The following is a 15,869-nucleotide window of genomic DNA, read 5'->3' on the forward strand; positions in this document are numbered from 1 at the left end:
CGCACGGCCCCGCGGCGCGCCGGGAGCAGGCAGCGCGTCTGCGCCGGGCGGGGGGCGGGCGGCGAGGCGGCCATGGCGGCGCTGAGGGGACGGCGGTGGCCGGGCGAGGGGCGGGCGGGCGACGGCGACGAGTGGAGCGAGGAGGACGGGGATGGCGACGGGGATGGGGATAGAGGCGGCGGGGACGGCTTCACGCTGGACGAGGTGCTGCGGCTCGGCGGCACCAAGGTGAGGGGCGCGGCGGGGAGCGGGAGCACGTGGCGGCCGGTAACGGCTGCCCCCGGGGTAACGGCCGCGCGTGTCCCCGCAGCAAGATTTCCTCATGCTGTGCGCCCTGGACGAGGAGGAGGAGGAGATGGTGGACGGCGGCAGGAAGGGCGCCATCGATGACCTGGAGGAAGGGGAGCTGGAGGCCTTCGTCAGCTCGCTGGGGCTCGGCAGGTTCGCGGAGAGCTGCCTGCAGGAGGATGAGGAGGAGGAGGATGGCGGTGGGGAGAAGGGGAAGCCGCCCAAGAAGGAGAAAGGGAAGAAGGAGAGCGCCCCGGCTTTGCAGGGGGGGAAAAAGGAAAAAAAAGGCAAAGAGCAAGTGAGCGGCAAGAAGGAGAGCAAGAAAAAGAAAGCTGGTGGGGTCCCAGAGCAGCAGCTCTCGGCACAGAAGGAGAGGCCAGAGGAGGATTTTGAGTTTCACGCCAGGCAGGTGATACTGATCAAGCCAGGAGGCAAGTGGTATGACCTGGAATACACCAGCGAGTTCTCCTCTGAGCCACAGGACCAGGCGCTTCTGTCCAAGTATAAGGCCTTGGCCCAGAAGCTGTACCAGCACGAGACAGACCTGTACAAGAGCAAGACAGATTATCAGAAGGGGGCCTCTTCGGCGTGGATGAAAACTGTGGTGTCATCGGGTACCTTAGCCGACAGGATGGCAGCCATGACCCTGCTCATCCAGGACAGCGCTGTCCACAGCCTGCAGTTTGTTGAGAACTTGGTGAACCTCGTCAAGAAAAAGGGTGGCAGGCAGCAGAGCCTCATGGCTTTGGATACTTTCAGGGAGCTTCTCCTTTCAGATCTTTTACCAGACAATCGAAAACTGTGGTCCTTCTCGCAGCGTCCTTTTAACAACATAGAGAAGATGTCAAGTGGCAACAGGGATTCAAGAGACAGGAGGCTGATACTGTGGTACTTCGAGCATCAGCTGAAACTGCAGGTGGCAGAATTTGTGCAAACCTTAGAAACCCTGAGTCACGACTCTGTGACAGCAACCAAAGCGCGAGCGCTGGCAGCTGCCCATGAGCTGCTCTGCAACAAGCCTGAGCAGGAGAAATTTCTGCTCGTTCAGCTGGTAAATAAACTGGGAGACCCGCAGAACAAAATAGCCACCAAAGCCTCGTATCTCTTAGAGACGTTGCTTTACAAGCATCCAAATATGAAAGGAGTGGTGTGCAGTGAGATGGAGAGGCTGTTGTACCGCTCAAACATCAGCGTGAAAACTCAGTACTATGCCATGTGCTTTCTGAACCAGATGGTCCTCAGTCATGAAGAAGTGCCGCTGGCTAACAAGCTGATAACTTTGTATTTCTCCTTCTTTCGGAACTGCATTAAGAAAAAAGATGTTGAATCCAAAATGCTCAGCGCTCTTCTTAGCGGGGTGAACAGAGCTTACCCTTACGCTGAGACTGGTGATGAGAAAGTGAAGGAGCAAATGAACACCTTGTTTAAAGTTCTGCATCTCGTCAACTTCAGCACCAGCGTCCAGGCCCTGATGCTGCTGTTTCAGGTCATGGACTCCCAGCAGACTGTGTCGGACAGGTACTACGCAGCACTATACAAGTGAGTGGCACATTTGGATTTCTGGTCTAAATTTAATTTTATGAAGTAGTCGCTGATAATTCGAAGTGATTTTAACTTGTAGAAATGTGTACTTGGCTTTTAGGATCTTGCAAGTTTTGTGTCTCGCTGGCTAGATGTTTCTGATGTTTTCTGTGAGCTAGAAGAAAATATATGGGGTTTCTTTTACTTAACAGGGGGATAAAACATGGTAGTGGTAGTTCCTAGGAACATGCCTGAAGGATTTTATGCTTTGTGCTGTTTTCTGGTAGTATGCTTTAATTCCAGATATATTTTGAAACTAAATTATAATCGCTTCTTCTAAAATCACTTGTACAGGTAGTGTGTTTTAGCTATGTAATAGCCTACAATCCTGTTTTTTTAATGAAAATCCTTTTTTCATGAAAAAATGCAATGTCAGCAAAATCCTTAGGTGATTTAATTTGTTAAGTTGGGAAACCTTGGGCTGTAAAACTATCACTTTCTTCTGTCCTGGCTGATTTTTTAGACTCTTCATAGGATCCTTGCAGGCTTCTGTTTAATTGCTGGTGATTTTAGAAAGGGAGCTCAGGTTCTCCCAGGACATGCAATGCATTTAGCGGCCTTCCTGAGCCAGGTGGCCTGGAAAAAAGTAGAATAGAAAATGCACTTGCTAACACAGATACCTGGACAACACAGATACCTGGACTCATTGTGAAGCTTGCTGATTGCTAACCATTTTCTTTCTACTTTTTGAACATCTGAATAGATCACCTTCTCACTTTATACGTCTTCAATTTTTAAACTTTTCTGTTGAGCTCTGTTTCTCTAGTATTTTTTTTTTTCATTTACTGCTAGCTGTATTCATAATATACGATATACTGAAGATTAAAACTATTACTCAGCCATTGATGTTTTGGGCTTGGTCATAATGGTTTGGAGTATTGGCGAGCAAGCTGGAAGTGGTCTTCTAGATACCAGTCTGAAAAATGTACCTAATTGTTGTTGACAGCAATTACTATTCTATGTGCATCGTGACAATTAACAGTATTTTCTCCTGCGTTTTCTACAGGAAGCTTCTAGATCCTGGTTTAGCAGCCTGCTCAAAGCCATCCATGTTTCTTAACCTTGTCTATAAGTCTCTGAAGGCAGATGTAGTATTACGGCGGGTGAAGGCCTTTGTGAAGAGGTTACTTCAAGTTGCTTGCGGGCAAACGCCACCCTTCATTTGTGGAACCCTCTACCTTCTGTCCGAGCTTCTGAAAGTAAAACCAGGACTAAGGGTCCAGTTACAGGATCACATGGTACAGCATTTCTTTATTTCGTTGGGCTTTTACTAAGAGCTAATTTCATGAACGCCTTTCCCTAACCTGTTTCCCTTTGCAAGTAATTCCTCCTTTACTGGAAGGACTGCCTTTCTAAACAGAATTTTTATCAGAGTTTACTAACATTTGGTTACCTTATGGGAGAAAGTACTTGAACAATCATAATTACATTAAGAATCTGTATAGATGTAAACATTCTAGCAAGTCTTATGTCCTTCTTTTATGGAGAGAGGATTATTTTGCTAAATGCCATATAAGCAAGCAGGTAAACGTTCCTGCCCAGAAAGCTTTTTCCAAACATGTCCTTCTTTGTGACTGTAGAGTTCAGTTTTAAGTCTTGTAAATATCAAGGCCAAAAGTCTGTGTTGCAGAAATACTGGCCATTGTTTGTCTGTGTTTTTGTGAGCAGCTACTTTAGAAATACATGCATCTTTCTAACAAATCAGAATAAAACTGGAAAGGAGAAGGTGTTCACAAACTTTTTTTTTTTTAAATTTATTTAGGAGTCTGATGAAGAAGAGTGCTTTAAGGATCAGGAAGACGATGAAGAGAATGAGGAAAAATTTGTAGATGCAGACAAAGAAGTAGAAAAGGAAGAGGGAAGTACAGCAGAAAATTCTGGTAAACCAGACAATTCGAGCTCAGCAGCTTCATGGGTGCATCATGTGAATATGAGAGGTAAATTAGCAAGAAACTATAATGCATGCAAGGCCTAACTTCAGTAACACGTTGACCAAGAGTTTTTTGTAAAATTGATTTAAACATTGTTTTATTTTTTTTAAATGTAAGTTTGATTCAAAGCAATCAGAATCATTTTTCTGGTTTTCCGAAGAGACTGTGTTAATCTCCTAGCAATTTTCTCTGTACGTAGTTCAGTGTACTTGTGCCTAAGTAGTAAACAGATTGGGGATTTCTTGCTTCTAAATTGAAACACCCACAGAGCAACGTAGCCAGTGTTACGATGTGTAACTGCACCTTCACTTGAAGCTTGCTAAAACAAGTTGTCTAGCTCTGAGCCTGCTTCTAGCTTTTTTCTTTCCTGATGACCTTTTCATAGCAACGTAGAACCATCTAGGTTGGAAAGGCCCTTCAAGACATCAAGTCCAACCATCAACCTGACCTACCGAGTCCCATCACCAAGCCATGTCCCTTAGTGCCATGTCTCTTAAATACTTCCAGGGGTGAGGACTCCACCACCTTCCTGGGCAGCCCTTCCAATGCTTGACCATCCTCACTGTGAAGAAATTCTTCCTAATGTCCAATCTGGTACGACTTAAAGCCGTTTCTTCACATCCCATCACTTGTCACCTGAGAAAAGAGACCAACACCCTTCTTGTTGCGGGCTCCTTTCAGGCAGTTGTAGAGAGCAACGAGGTCTCCCCTCAGCCACCTCGTCTCCAGACTGAACAGCCCTGGCTCGTTTAGCTGCTCCTCATAACACTTGTTTTTTGGTTCCTTTTTTCAGCTTTGTTGCTCTTCTCTCTACATGCTCAAGCAACTCAATATTCGTGTAGTGAGGGGCCCAAAACTGACCAGTATTCAAGATGCAGTCTTACTGGTGCTGTGTACAAGGGGACAATCACTTCCTTTTTGGAGCAGAGCAGGGCTTTTCAGGGGATTCCTTGGAAGCAAATCCTTTGAACTCTCCTGTGTCCTGATCATAGTCTGGGCTGCTGAATATAATCCTGTCTTGCTACTGTACAAATCTGTGGCCTGTCCAGCTAAGAATGATGGGCGGCATTGCTGTCATGGTGAAATGAAAATAATACTCTCATAAAGTTGCTTGAGGAAATTTAAGTCTTTTTTTCGTCTCCTTTGCCCCCTAGGCAGGAAGAATGGGGTTTCATATGATCCTTTGCACCGAAGTCCTCTCTACTATGGTGCTGAAAGTACAAGCCTTTGGGAACTGAAGAAGGTAAAGCATTCTTGTGTTGGTACTCTAAAGTGTTTCTTAGTATGGCTCTTGCTTCAGGAGAAGAAAATTAACTTGGTTATTTTTGCAGTAGCTACCTGGGTAATGTGACAGAGGTTAAAGGACACATTGTTCAGCTCTAAACTTGTTTATGCTACATTCAGTGCTGATAGTCCAGAGGAGGGAATAGTAACTTTTAGGTGGAGATTTGAACTGTAATAATTTTTTTTTTTTGACTTTTGGATCTTAGTTTTTATTAACAAAACTTTCTAGCATTGCATTAAATAAAACTATAGTTGATCCTCATTGTATTTAGTTAATGTAAGTAGAAGGTTAGAACTTGATGTTTCTCAGTTGTTCAAGGGCAGAGCACATCGGCCTTCTGCTACTCATGCAGGTCTGTGTTTTATTTGGTGAGTTGCAGAGTGGTGTTAAAACGTAGTGTCAGGAGTCTGATATGACAGCATGAATGATGTTCGCATTTATTTTTGGACTAGAAATAAACAAATGATTTGTGTTTTTCAGCTTTCCGAACACTACCATCCATCTGTGGCTCTGTTTGCAAAAACAATTCTAGAAGTAAGTCTTTATCAGTCTCTAGCTTTGAACTTTGATTTTTTTGTTAGCTGTCCTTTACCATTAAAAAAAAAACACATCGTAAGGCCTCCTTGAACTCTGCAGGTAATTAGAAGTTCTGCAACACTGTGAGTAGCATACGCTCGAAAACAAAGCCTTTCATGGAATCAAAGCCTTTTTATGTAAAGCAGGCTGCTCACAGAAGTAATCAACTTGGCGAAAACATGGTATCACGTGATTCTTAAAGCTGGTTTAGAGTTTTTGTCTATCTGTTTAAAGTTCTGTTTTTTTTTTTTTTTTGAATGTGGGGAGCTCTGCTCTTGAATCAAATCCTTTTTAATTCTGCTGAATTGTGCACAATGCTTGCTTAGAATTTTTATATTCATTTGAATATATGATATTTAAATTACACCGAGTACTGACTTCCTGGCTGCAAGCTGTAAATCTTTTTGTCAATAAAAATGTTTTGTCTGTTAGTACAGTACATTGCAAGGTAGTTCATCACTGAAACAAAGCAAGAGAGATGCTTTTTGTAGAAAATACTGGTATTTCAAAAACAAAAAAGTATAAAGGCTGCAACCTTTCAGGCTTATATGATGAAATATCCCCCAAGTCCTTGTCTTTCGAATTGTGGTTTAATGATCTTGGTCTGTTTGAGTCCTCTAACTATGTTTTGTTGCTGTCTTTTGAAAATGAAGACTGTAACGATTTTTTCTCCTTTCAGGGAAATCACATTCAGTACTCCGGTGACCCTTTGCAGGATTTCACATTAATGAGATTCTTGGATCGTTTTGTGTACAGAAATCCCAAACCCAATAAAGGCAAAGGTAAACATTGCTATGTACATATTAGCATTTAATCTTGATTATTGACGATGAAACTTCTGTCAGACAGTCAAGTGCCAATTTGTGCTTGTCAAGAATTTGGAGTACACGTGGTGCAACAGAGGAATGGCGTCAGTCTTCAGGGCAGCATGAGAGATGTCTGCACCTTAGCAGAAAGAATCCCTTCCCTTGATATGTTTGTTGGCATATCGGTCACTCCTCCCAGCTTTGTATCAGTTGTAATGAAGTGTTTTTTGTTCTGCTACAGAGAACACCAGCAGTGTGGTAATGCAGCGGAAGAAGAAGCAGTTTATGACAGACAGGCGAACTCTTGCAGGTAATCCAGCCACTTACCCTTTAAGATTATGAATAAGAAGTCATAATTTTATAGTTAAGAAATTCTTGACTGATTGTTGTGGGCATCCATCCTGTGTGCTGTCCATACCACTTCTGCTAGCAATAAAAGAAGAACAGATAGCAAGTTCTGTCCATCAAGAGTGGTATTTGATGTTCAGGATCAGGTCTAAACTTCATGTAAGGGTGCATGAAGTCTCCACAGCTGAAACTTTGGATCCATTAAATCATCTTGAGACAAAGGAACTGAGTTCCTTTTTTTAGCGAGGTGGGGGTTGGTCTGTTCTCCCACGTGCCTGGAGACAGGACAAGGGGGAATGGGCTTAAGTTGAGCCAGGGGAGTTTTAGGTTAGATGTTAGGAAGAACTTCTTCACTGAAAGGGTTGTGAGGCACTGGAACAGGCTGCCCAGGGAAGTGGTGGAGTCACCATCCCTGGAAGTCTTCAAAAGACGTTTAGATGTAGAGCTTAGGGATATGGTTTAGTGGGGACTGTTAGCGTTAGGTCAGAGGTTGGACTCGATGATCTTGAGGTCTCTTCCAACCTAGAAATTCTGTGATTCTGTGATTCCTTCAGTCATTATCTTTGAGTAGGAAAGCAGTTTTTCTTCTACTGTACTTTCACTTGGCTTTACACGTCAAAGCTTGCTAATACCTTTCTTTTCCCTGTATTTTTTCCTTTAGTTGTCAATTATTTTCTATCAATATAATTCCTTTTTCTTAGGCATTGTTAAGGTCATACTTCCTCTTAGCCCTTAAAAATGTGTAACAGCAAAGGACAAAGCTACTGCAAACAGTGTGCCTTGCTATCACCTGCATATGCTTTCTGTATCTTCTCTCATGCCAGACTACCCTTCTCTGCATACCCTTGTATGAAAAAAGATAGTACACTCACTGGGTAGAGAGTAGATTTGCAATCTTATACGAAAAAATTAGAATATTGTGCTTATAGCTGGCAACAGCATTGGGGAAAAATTCTAAAAACCTTAGAGTTTGTTCCAGGTTATGGTATTTCTAGTTAGAAGGGCAATCTGTTAGGGTACTAACTTCAGAGATAGACGTATTTATAAAATACTAAGGTTTCTGCGCACAAACATGCCATTTTTATGTCTGGCATCCTAGTTTTACAAATAATCCTTTTTATTTTTTTTAATACATAAAATAATGTAAAAATCTTTAAAATGTAAGCTTATCTAGTAGTTATTGCAGTAGTAGTATGTAGTTAATGTTTTTTTTTGTTTCCAAGTTATTGTGTAACCACATTCTGCTTAATAAAAGTGACTTAAAAATAAGAAAATTGATTTATAAAATGATGTAAATTTCATTAACCTCTTTCCTTAAATGATATGGATTCCTTCATGCAGTGCCTCAGCTGCAGCTGTTGCTAGGATTAGCGTAATGTATCTCTGGCATTGTTATTTTGGTTAGCATCTTCCTGCCTCCTGAAAGAGGCTGGGTTTTGTCTAGGCGCAATTTTTACAGTAATTAAGAACTATTAGTTAAAAATCAGTGTAAAAACTCAGTGAAAGTTGCTGCTCGAGGACAGAGGGAGGTACCATCTTCTGTGCTGGAATCTGTAACATTTTCAGGGATGTGCTTCGTGTCACTTCAGGTCTGTGGTGTTGTGCAGAGGTTTTACTGCTACAGATTAGCTGATGTATCCATAATTGTGCATGGCTTTAGGGCTATCAAAGATTAAACTAAGAAGCTTTACCTACAGTGCATTTGAGGATACAGTTTGTTTATTGCATTCTTTAGTTTATTTTGAATTGAAGAAATTAAGTGATCATTTAGTACAGGTTTGAAGTGGTTTTGTGATGAAGTTGCTTTATTTAACAGATGACACTGGATATCAGTGTGCTTCTGTCTGTGCAATGCTGTTTCACCTTTCAAATGAATAACAATCATTTCAACTTGAAGTAATATCAATTCTTTTTGGCCTTTGCAGTCAACAGTAAAGAATTCCTTGCCAGAGATGAAAGCAAAATCCCAGTGGATGAAGTGTTCTTTCACAGGTAATGAAATATTTGACAACATTCATTGTAAGTTTTGTTTTTGAGTGCATTGCCTTCAAAAAAAAAATTGCTTTTCATAAATATTCTGTAGTGTTCCAAACGTTTGCAAATTTTGATTAATTTGAGTGACTTGTGATGACAGTACTTTCCTTAGAACATAATTTCAAAATTGGGCAAAAGGAAAGAATATTACTTATGAATGAAAGCAACCAGTCTACATATCAAGTAAGTTGACATTATAATATAACTTAAACACTGGGTGATGGTGAATGTCTTGTGGGTTGCAATTCTTACGCATCAGAAGTAGATTTAAGAAAATGGAATATTTTTATTAATTGTTTATGTTACTAATATCAAAGCTTATTAAAATGGAACAGTGCGAAGAAAGTCAGAGGAGCTAATCTTCTGCATTTTTTTATGATTTTTTCTATATGGTTGGTTTTCCTTTCGGATCATTGTCTAAAAATGCAGCTATAATACTTAAGTTGAAGTGTGACACATTTGGCAAAAAGTAGTTCATATCTCCTTGGGAGATCAGTCTTTCTTTTCCCATCTTCCTTTTGCCCTTTTATGAATTCAGTATGTTCAGAATGATTTCTGTCACCTCTGTAAAATTCCTTGGTTTTAAACTTTACGGTAGTGGCTTACAGTTTAAAAAACAAAGAAAATACAAATCTCTGTTTTGGGATGAAGCAGTTAACTTACACTTTTTAGCTGGGGAAATACGCATGAAGCAATCTCCTGTTTTTTGTTTTTTTTTTTTTTTTTTAAACTTGTCATAAAGATCATCTCTTGTGCCTTCGTGTTTGAGAGCAATTATGTTATTTCAGATTTTATACAAAGATTGACAATAAGAGAGAGAAACGAAATCATCAAGAGGATGAAGAAAGTGTGGAAGACGTAGATGATGATGAGTTCGAAAGAGCGTTGGGTAAGGTTACGGTTTTCCGTGAAGTAACTGTCCCAGTATTTTGTGCTTATATGAATTATTAATGTATCCTTCACTAGTTTATGTTGTATAAAAGAACCAAATACAGTCATATGAAAGTAGAAGAAAACTATCTTTTCAATTCCTATTCTATGCTACTATAGTCAGCAGGTCATACTGTCCCCTCACATGAGACAGGCCAGATGGATCGCTGTCTTGTAGAAAGTTTCTCTCACTACTCCAGTAGTGTTCAGCTTGTTCAGCTCAGGCTGGAAGTTTTCAGAGTTTGAATATAAACTTGTAAATAGCAGTTTGTGCCCTTTTGTTCTTTTCGTAGTGTAACCTAAGCATTAAATAACATTTATAATTTTGTATAATGTTTTTTATAGAATTCAGAGCTCCCATACTGGGGGTATTCCTTAGTGACATGATTAATATGGTCCTAGTTATGAGAAGAACCTGTCACTAATTGTATTTACCATTTAATTGTTAGTATTTCTAATACATAAACTGTCTCTGAAAATTTTTGACATTAAATTGAGATGCTTAAATTAAAGGTAGTCTAATGTTAGATTTTACTCTCTGAATCAGAACATTTCTAATTTTTCAGATCTCATTTTTACCACTTTTTTTTTTTTAAGAGCAATTTATTCCGAAGTGAATCTGATGATAGGAGCTTTTGCTCCCTGAAATCAGGGCCCTTTGTTATTGAAGCAGATGTTATTAACTAGTCAGGAAAATGACACCTAAAATAATGTATTTTGCATTGACTTCACGTTTTTTTTTTTTTGATATCTTTTAGTAAAAAGTTTTGTTTTCTTTGAATTTCCCCCCCCAGATACATTTGAAGCTGATGATAGTGCTGTTGATGTTAGCCAGGATGACCTTGATTTTGCTGGGTAAGACCTTGAGACAATTCTTTCATCTCTTGTTCTAATACCCATATAGAGTTTTACTTTGAGAAACTGGATAGAGGTTTTTCAGAAAGACTGCGCGTATCACTTTGCAAAAAAAAAAAAAAAAAAAAAAAAAGGCAATAGCAGTTGAATGCTGGGTAATCCTGCTTTTCTGCATCCCTCGGAATGGGGCATCATGATCCTGTGGTGCTTACAGTATGTTGGCTTGAAGTGTGAGACCTGTAGTATTTATCTATACAATGCGGTGACCCAGTAAGCAAAGTGCAGTCTTACTTGGTTTTCATCATCTCAGGTTTCTGTTTGAGAATTACCAAGTACAAAACAAAGCAGAATGAGGCATAATGGTACTACTCTAAGGATTGGTTGTAACTGGACCTAACTGAGTGATAAACTTTGTGGGATCCAGAATCACACAGCTCAGTTTTCAGGAGGTCAGCAGTTACATTACTGATTAAGTAGCCTCTTCTTTACTTAAACCATCTGCAATACAACTTTAAAATCAGCACAGAAACTTTATTTTTCAAGACATTTTTGTGATGCAGACTAGTGTGTGTATTAAAAAAAAATAGGAGACACAAAACAACCAAGCACCTAGTGTCTGAAGAGCAATGTTTACTTTCTGGGAAAAAAAGAATATAGGTGTTATCCTCATTTAGAAATACCTGCGTGTTACGTGTTTTTTACAAAGACTTTGTGAAAAGGAGCAGAGACACATAAGGAAAAAATACTAAAGCTGACTTTTGTGTTTATTTTGGAATAGGATTCTCTCCAGAACTTAAAATGGTTTAGTTTTTAACAGTTCCATATGATGATGTTGAAAACATACCTGAGTGCATAATACGTTCACTAGCTCTCATCCTACATTTACTACTGTGATGCAGTGCAGCTGCAGTGATGTTTAAGTTTTCTAACAGTGTTTGCAGGTAGATAAATGTTATGTGGATGCAAACAGTATTTTGCCAGATGATTTGCTAAGCCTGTTACATATTTGTTTTAGTAACATAAAAAAGAAAAACACGGGCAGTAAGAAAAGCAAAAGAACTGAGGATTCTGGTGCTGACTGGGATGATTCTGATGATGAAGATGAATTCAGTGATCTGGATGATGAGGAGGTCTCCTTAGGAAGCATGGATGAAGAAGACTTTGAGAAGGATATGGATGAAGAGGGAGGTGTATTTATGGATGTGTCTGATGATGATGACAACCTAGGTAAAGTAACATTTAATACCAAAAACAAGAAGAAAAAGTTTTTAAAAGTACATTACCTGATATGTAATCACATACTTAAATTTAGTTACCTAGGTGGGAGGTTTGGTTTTTAAGAAGTGACCAGTCCTTCTCTGGACAATGTAGTATTTAGTCTTAAGAGAAATGACATTTTTTGCCACAGTCTCCTAGGTGAAAGTGGGCATTAGGCATCTGGGTTCAACAGTTTGCATACAAAACATGCTTTCTTCATTCTGAAAAAAATGGCAGAACAAACGTAGCTTTATAAATAAATAACTGTATGCAAGATGCAAAAGTATTAAAATATTTAAAAGACAAAAATAATAAAAAATCTATTATTTCTGTACCAATAACTGATTGGTGCACCTTTATGGTTTTATTATCTTTTCAACTGAAAAGCATTTTACTCAGAATGTGCTTTATGTGGCTGGAAAAGCACAGATTAATGGAGTATTTCAACTGATGACTTAAAGTCACAGGAAGATGATTGAAGGTAGAACCAGTAAACTATTTATACAGCTGTTCACACCTTAATCTTTCATGAGATTGTTACTTCATTAGGCTTACCAAGCAGACATTCGAAGTTTACATAATGTTTTAGCCTTCATATTGTTATCTTACTATCATTTTTCCACAGCACAAATATTAAGGAAATAAGTTATGAGGAATGACACACCACTGAACAATTTTTAATTGATAATTCTGTCCACTGTGTTTTAAACTTACACATTTTTGAAATAAAGACTTGCACTAGACAAATATATCTAAATAGATATTTTATTGGGTAGTGTGCTTTAAATATAGAGCTTGGGGATATGGTTTAGTGGAGGGCTGTTAGCGTTAGGTTGGAGGTTGGACTCGATGACCTTGAGGTCTCTTCCAACCTAGAAAATTCTGTGATTCTGTGATTCTGTGAAATATCATGCATGAATTATGAGAATAAGGAATTGACTTTTTTTTTTAATTCCCTGACAGACCTTAAGAATGACAGCCAATCAAAGTCTGTCGGAAAAAAGACCAAGAGAAAGAAAGAGATAAATTCTGTGGGATCGCTTGAAGGTAAGGAAACGCTGCCATTATTTCCTTTTAAGAAGACTTAATGCAAATAAGTCTGAAAACTTTGGCTTCAGAGGTGTTTAATACAGTAGATTATCTACACTTTTGGATCTGGCTTCAGATTTGAATAAACTACAGATAAAAACAAATTTTTTCCTTTGTCCTCCAACCAGGGTGGCCTAATTCAGAATGACAATCTGCTCTTGAAGGATTGGGGATTGAAGGAGTTCTATTTGAAGGAAGGATGGAGTTTTTCTGGCAGTTACTCTAGCTTGTGGGGGTGCATTTGATACTGACACACATTGCTTAGAATTGTGCTATTTAGTTCTGTTTGGAATTTTTTTTTCTCCTTTTAAGGGGGTGGTGAGTAAAGCTTTCTAACATCCCTTTTAGGTGGTCTTATTAAACAATAGCAATAATTAAAAAAAAAAATACATTTTGTTTAAGTATCATTGTAAATTTGAAATTCTGTCTCATACGAATCATACTTTTTGTTTGTAGGATCCAGCCGAGGAAAGAAGAGGAAACTCACAGATGCCAATATGCTGGCATCCGCAGAGGAGGCAAGTTTGATTAGTGCTTAAAAAAAAGTGATTAAGTGTTTTACATGTTTCTTAATACTAAAATATAAAATTTGTCTTTTTAAAGTTTGGCTATCTGCTGGATGAAAATGCTGGGTCCAAGTTTGACAATATCGGATTGAATGCCATGGCTAACAGAGATAATGCAGGTAAGTACATGCTGTGAAGAGCAGATAGCTGTAAAGCTGCTACTTGTTTTCAGATTCTGTACTTAAAAAGACATACTTAACTGGGATACATACCAGGTCAGAGAGCACACAATAGGGACAGCAGCTCAAGATCAGTGAGACATGACTTAGTACCGAGCATCTCTCTTGACTGAAAAAAAAACTAATATTAACTGTGACTGCTGGAGTGAGTAAGGCTTCAGAAAAGAGAAGCAGGCTAGCATGTGCTCCTTTTACACTGTAAATAAGAAGTGGCAATATGCTGTTACTCATGCTTTCATGTGAATTCTGCTCTGATAAAGAGTATTCTGGCTCCTTGTCAAGGGAAGACATAGCACAGATATCTTTATTGGAAATATTTCCTTGCTAGATCGGTGAGGAAAAAGTAACTTTCTAGAAATAACTTCAAATTAATACAAATTAAATGTGTACTGCTTTCGGTCCTTTCTTTGTATAACCTTTGTAAAGGCATAAATGTAAACCTTTCTTTGTATAACCTGTACAAGTCTTTCTGGTGTCACCTGAAAAAGTATTAACAGCAGCATTCAAGCAGTGCATACTTCCACAGGAACATTAATAAAATACAAATCAATGGCAAGGGTGGTCTTAAACATGGAGATTTTGAGATGGTACATATTGTGAAATGGAAAAAAAAATTCTCAGGTGTCAAATCCAGCAATTTGCACTTTATTAACATTTATAGATAAAGTAGTCAAGTTTTAAGTTCTACGTGATTTATCCATATTCCACATAATGTACAGAAGTATCCATCAGTTTCTCACTTCTCATCTTCCCTCTTACAGATGTCAAACAGATCAAGTGGGAAGTAGAGCGTGACAGGTGGCTCCACAACAGAGATGTGAAAAGCATCATCAAAAGGAAGAAACAGTTCAGGCACAAAGGGCTGAAAAAGAAGTACAAAGGCAAGAAATCAAAAAGGTGAACCAAACACCTTAATGTGGACATTTTTACAATAGCTGTTCTAAAATAATTATTTTTCTTATCCACCTGTTTTTCTTACTTTTAGTTTTTGTTGCTTAACCATGCCATTTGGTCATTCTCCTTTATGCCATGAATTCCAGCCCACTCATTTGATTTGTAATAAACTGAAAAGAAAGAAAATATTTGTTAGCTGTAAATTAGAACTGTATAAAGGTGAGCCACTTTATGGCTGGTTTGGTTGGGTGTATAGTCTTCCACTTCTGAGTAAGTCTTCCACCCATTTGACACTCCAGCCACACCTACACATTACAGTAAACGCTTCTGCAATCTCTCCTGGGGTAGTTTTAAGCAGTAAGAAAATCTGTTTTATACATAAGATGCAACAGAAGCTTGAGCCATCTTTTCGAAGCAAACTACAAGCCTACCTTCCAGAATTGATGGAAACCTTTTCTGCATTGTGTATCTGAAATCTGACAAGAAAGATAAATCGGTTAATTTACACAGCATATTTCAAGACAAATAATTAAATGCACTATTTTTCTAATTACTTTTTTTTTTCTACGTTTGTCCTAGCTCTTTGTTATAGCTGCCCTCAAATAATGTTATCTGATTTTTTTTTTTTTTAATTGTATCACAACTGTACTCAGGTTTCTCCTGTGTGTTTTCTAAGCTTCCTTGTACTGGTGTCAACCAAATACGGGCTAGACTTGAAGATGAAGGATGCTCAAAGCAGACACTTAAAGGAATAGTAGGAACCTTACTTTCCCTATATGGCCTTAGGTGTTCACTGAATCCTCCTGCGAGTAGCTGCACCAGCCCAACAGAAAACCATGAAATGACAGCTTTATGTCATGTGAATGATTTACAGCAGATCAGGGACAGATCATGAAAATGATAGCATATTAGCATGAAGTGCTGAAAGCCTCCTCCTGCGTGCAGTCAGCTACTGGATGAGCTCAGTGCGCCCTGCAAAACTATACAATAAAGAAAAAGTAGAAGGACGCGTTGGAACTGGGATGGTGTAGTAAGAAGTGGGAGAAATGAGAAGCCGTGGAAGCTGAGACCAACTGGAACTTGAGCAGCTGAGACCAGCTCCCTGCCTGGCTGCTAGCAGGGGTAAGCTGGTGTCCCCAGGCCGGCCCGGCTGGCCCCAGGGCAGCAGGCGGACACTGCAGGGCGGATCCCCTCAGCCGGGAGCTGGCTCATTGCTGTGCTACCCCAGCGCCACGGCTGGAGCCTCAGAG

The 15,869-nt window shown here is 39.5% G+C and overlaps 1 protein-coding gene across 1 annotated transcript; it reads left to right on the forward strand.

Annotated features, from left to right (window-relative positions):
• Window positions 1-72: 72 nt before the first annotated feature.
• On the forward strand, window positions 73-15,169 carry CEBPZ (CCAAT enhancer binding protein zeta). Its single transcript, XM_032183782.1, has 16 exons — window positions 73-228; window positions 311-1,827; window positions 2,876-3,107; window positions 3,632-3,806; window positions 4,955-5,043; window positions 5,566-5,619; window positions 6,341-6,443; window positions 6,709-6,777; window positions 8,741-8,807; window positions 9,638-9,738; window positions 10,574-10,634; window positions 11,650-11,861; window positions 12,855-12,938; window positions 13,437-13,498; window positions 13,584-13,665; window positions 14,487-15,169. Exons 1-16 carry the CDS (start codon window positions 73-75, stop codon window positions 14,624-14,626), a joined length of 3,204 nt encoding a protein of 1,067 aa, XP_032039673.1. The 3' UTR covers window positions 14,627-15,169.
• Window positions 15,170-15,869: the final 700 nt, after the last annotated feature.

This window comes from Aythya fuligula, chromosome 3 (genome assembly GCF_009819795.1).
Source record: "Aythya fuligula isolate bAytFul2 chromosome 3, bAytFul2.pri, whole genome shotgun sequence".
NCBI lineage: Eukaryota > Metazoa > Chordata > Aves > Anseriformes > Anatidae > Aythya > Aythya fuligula.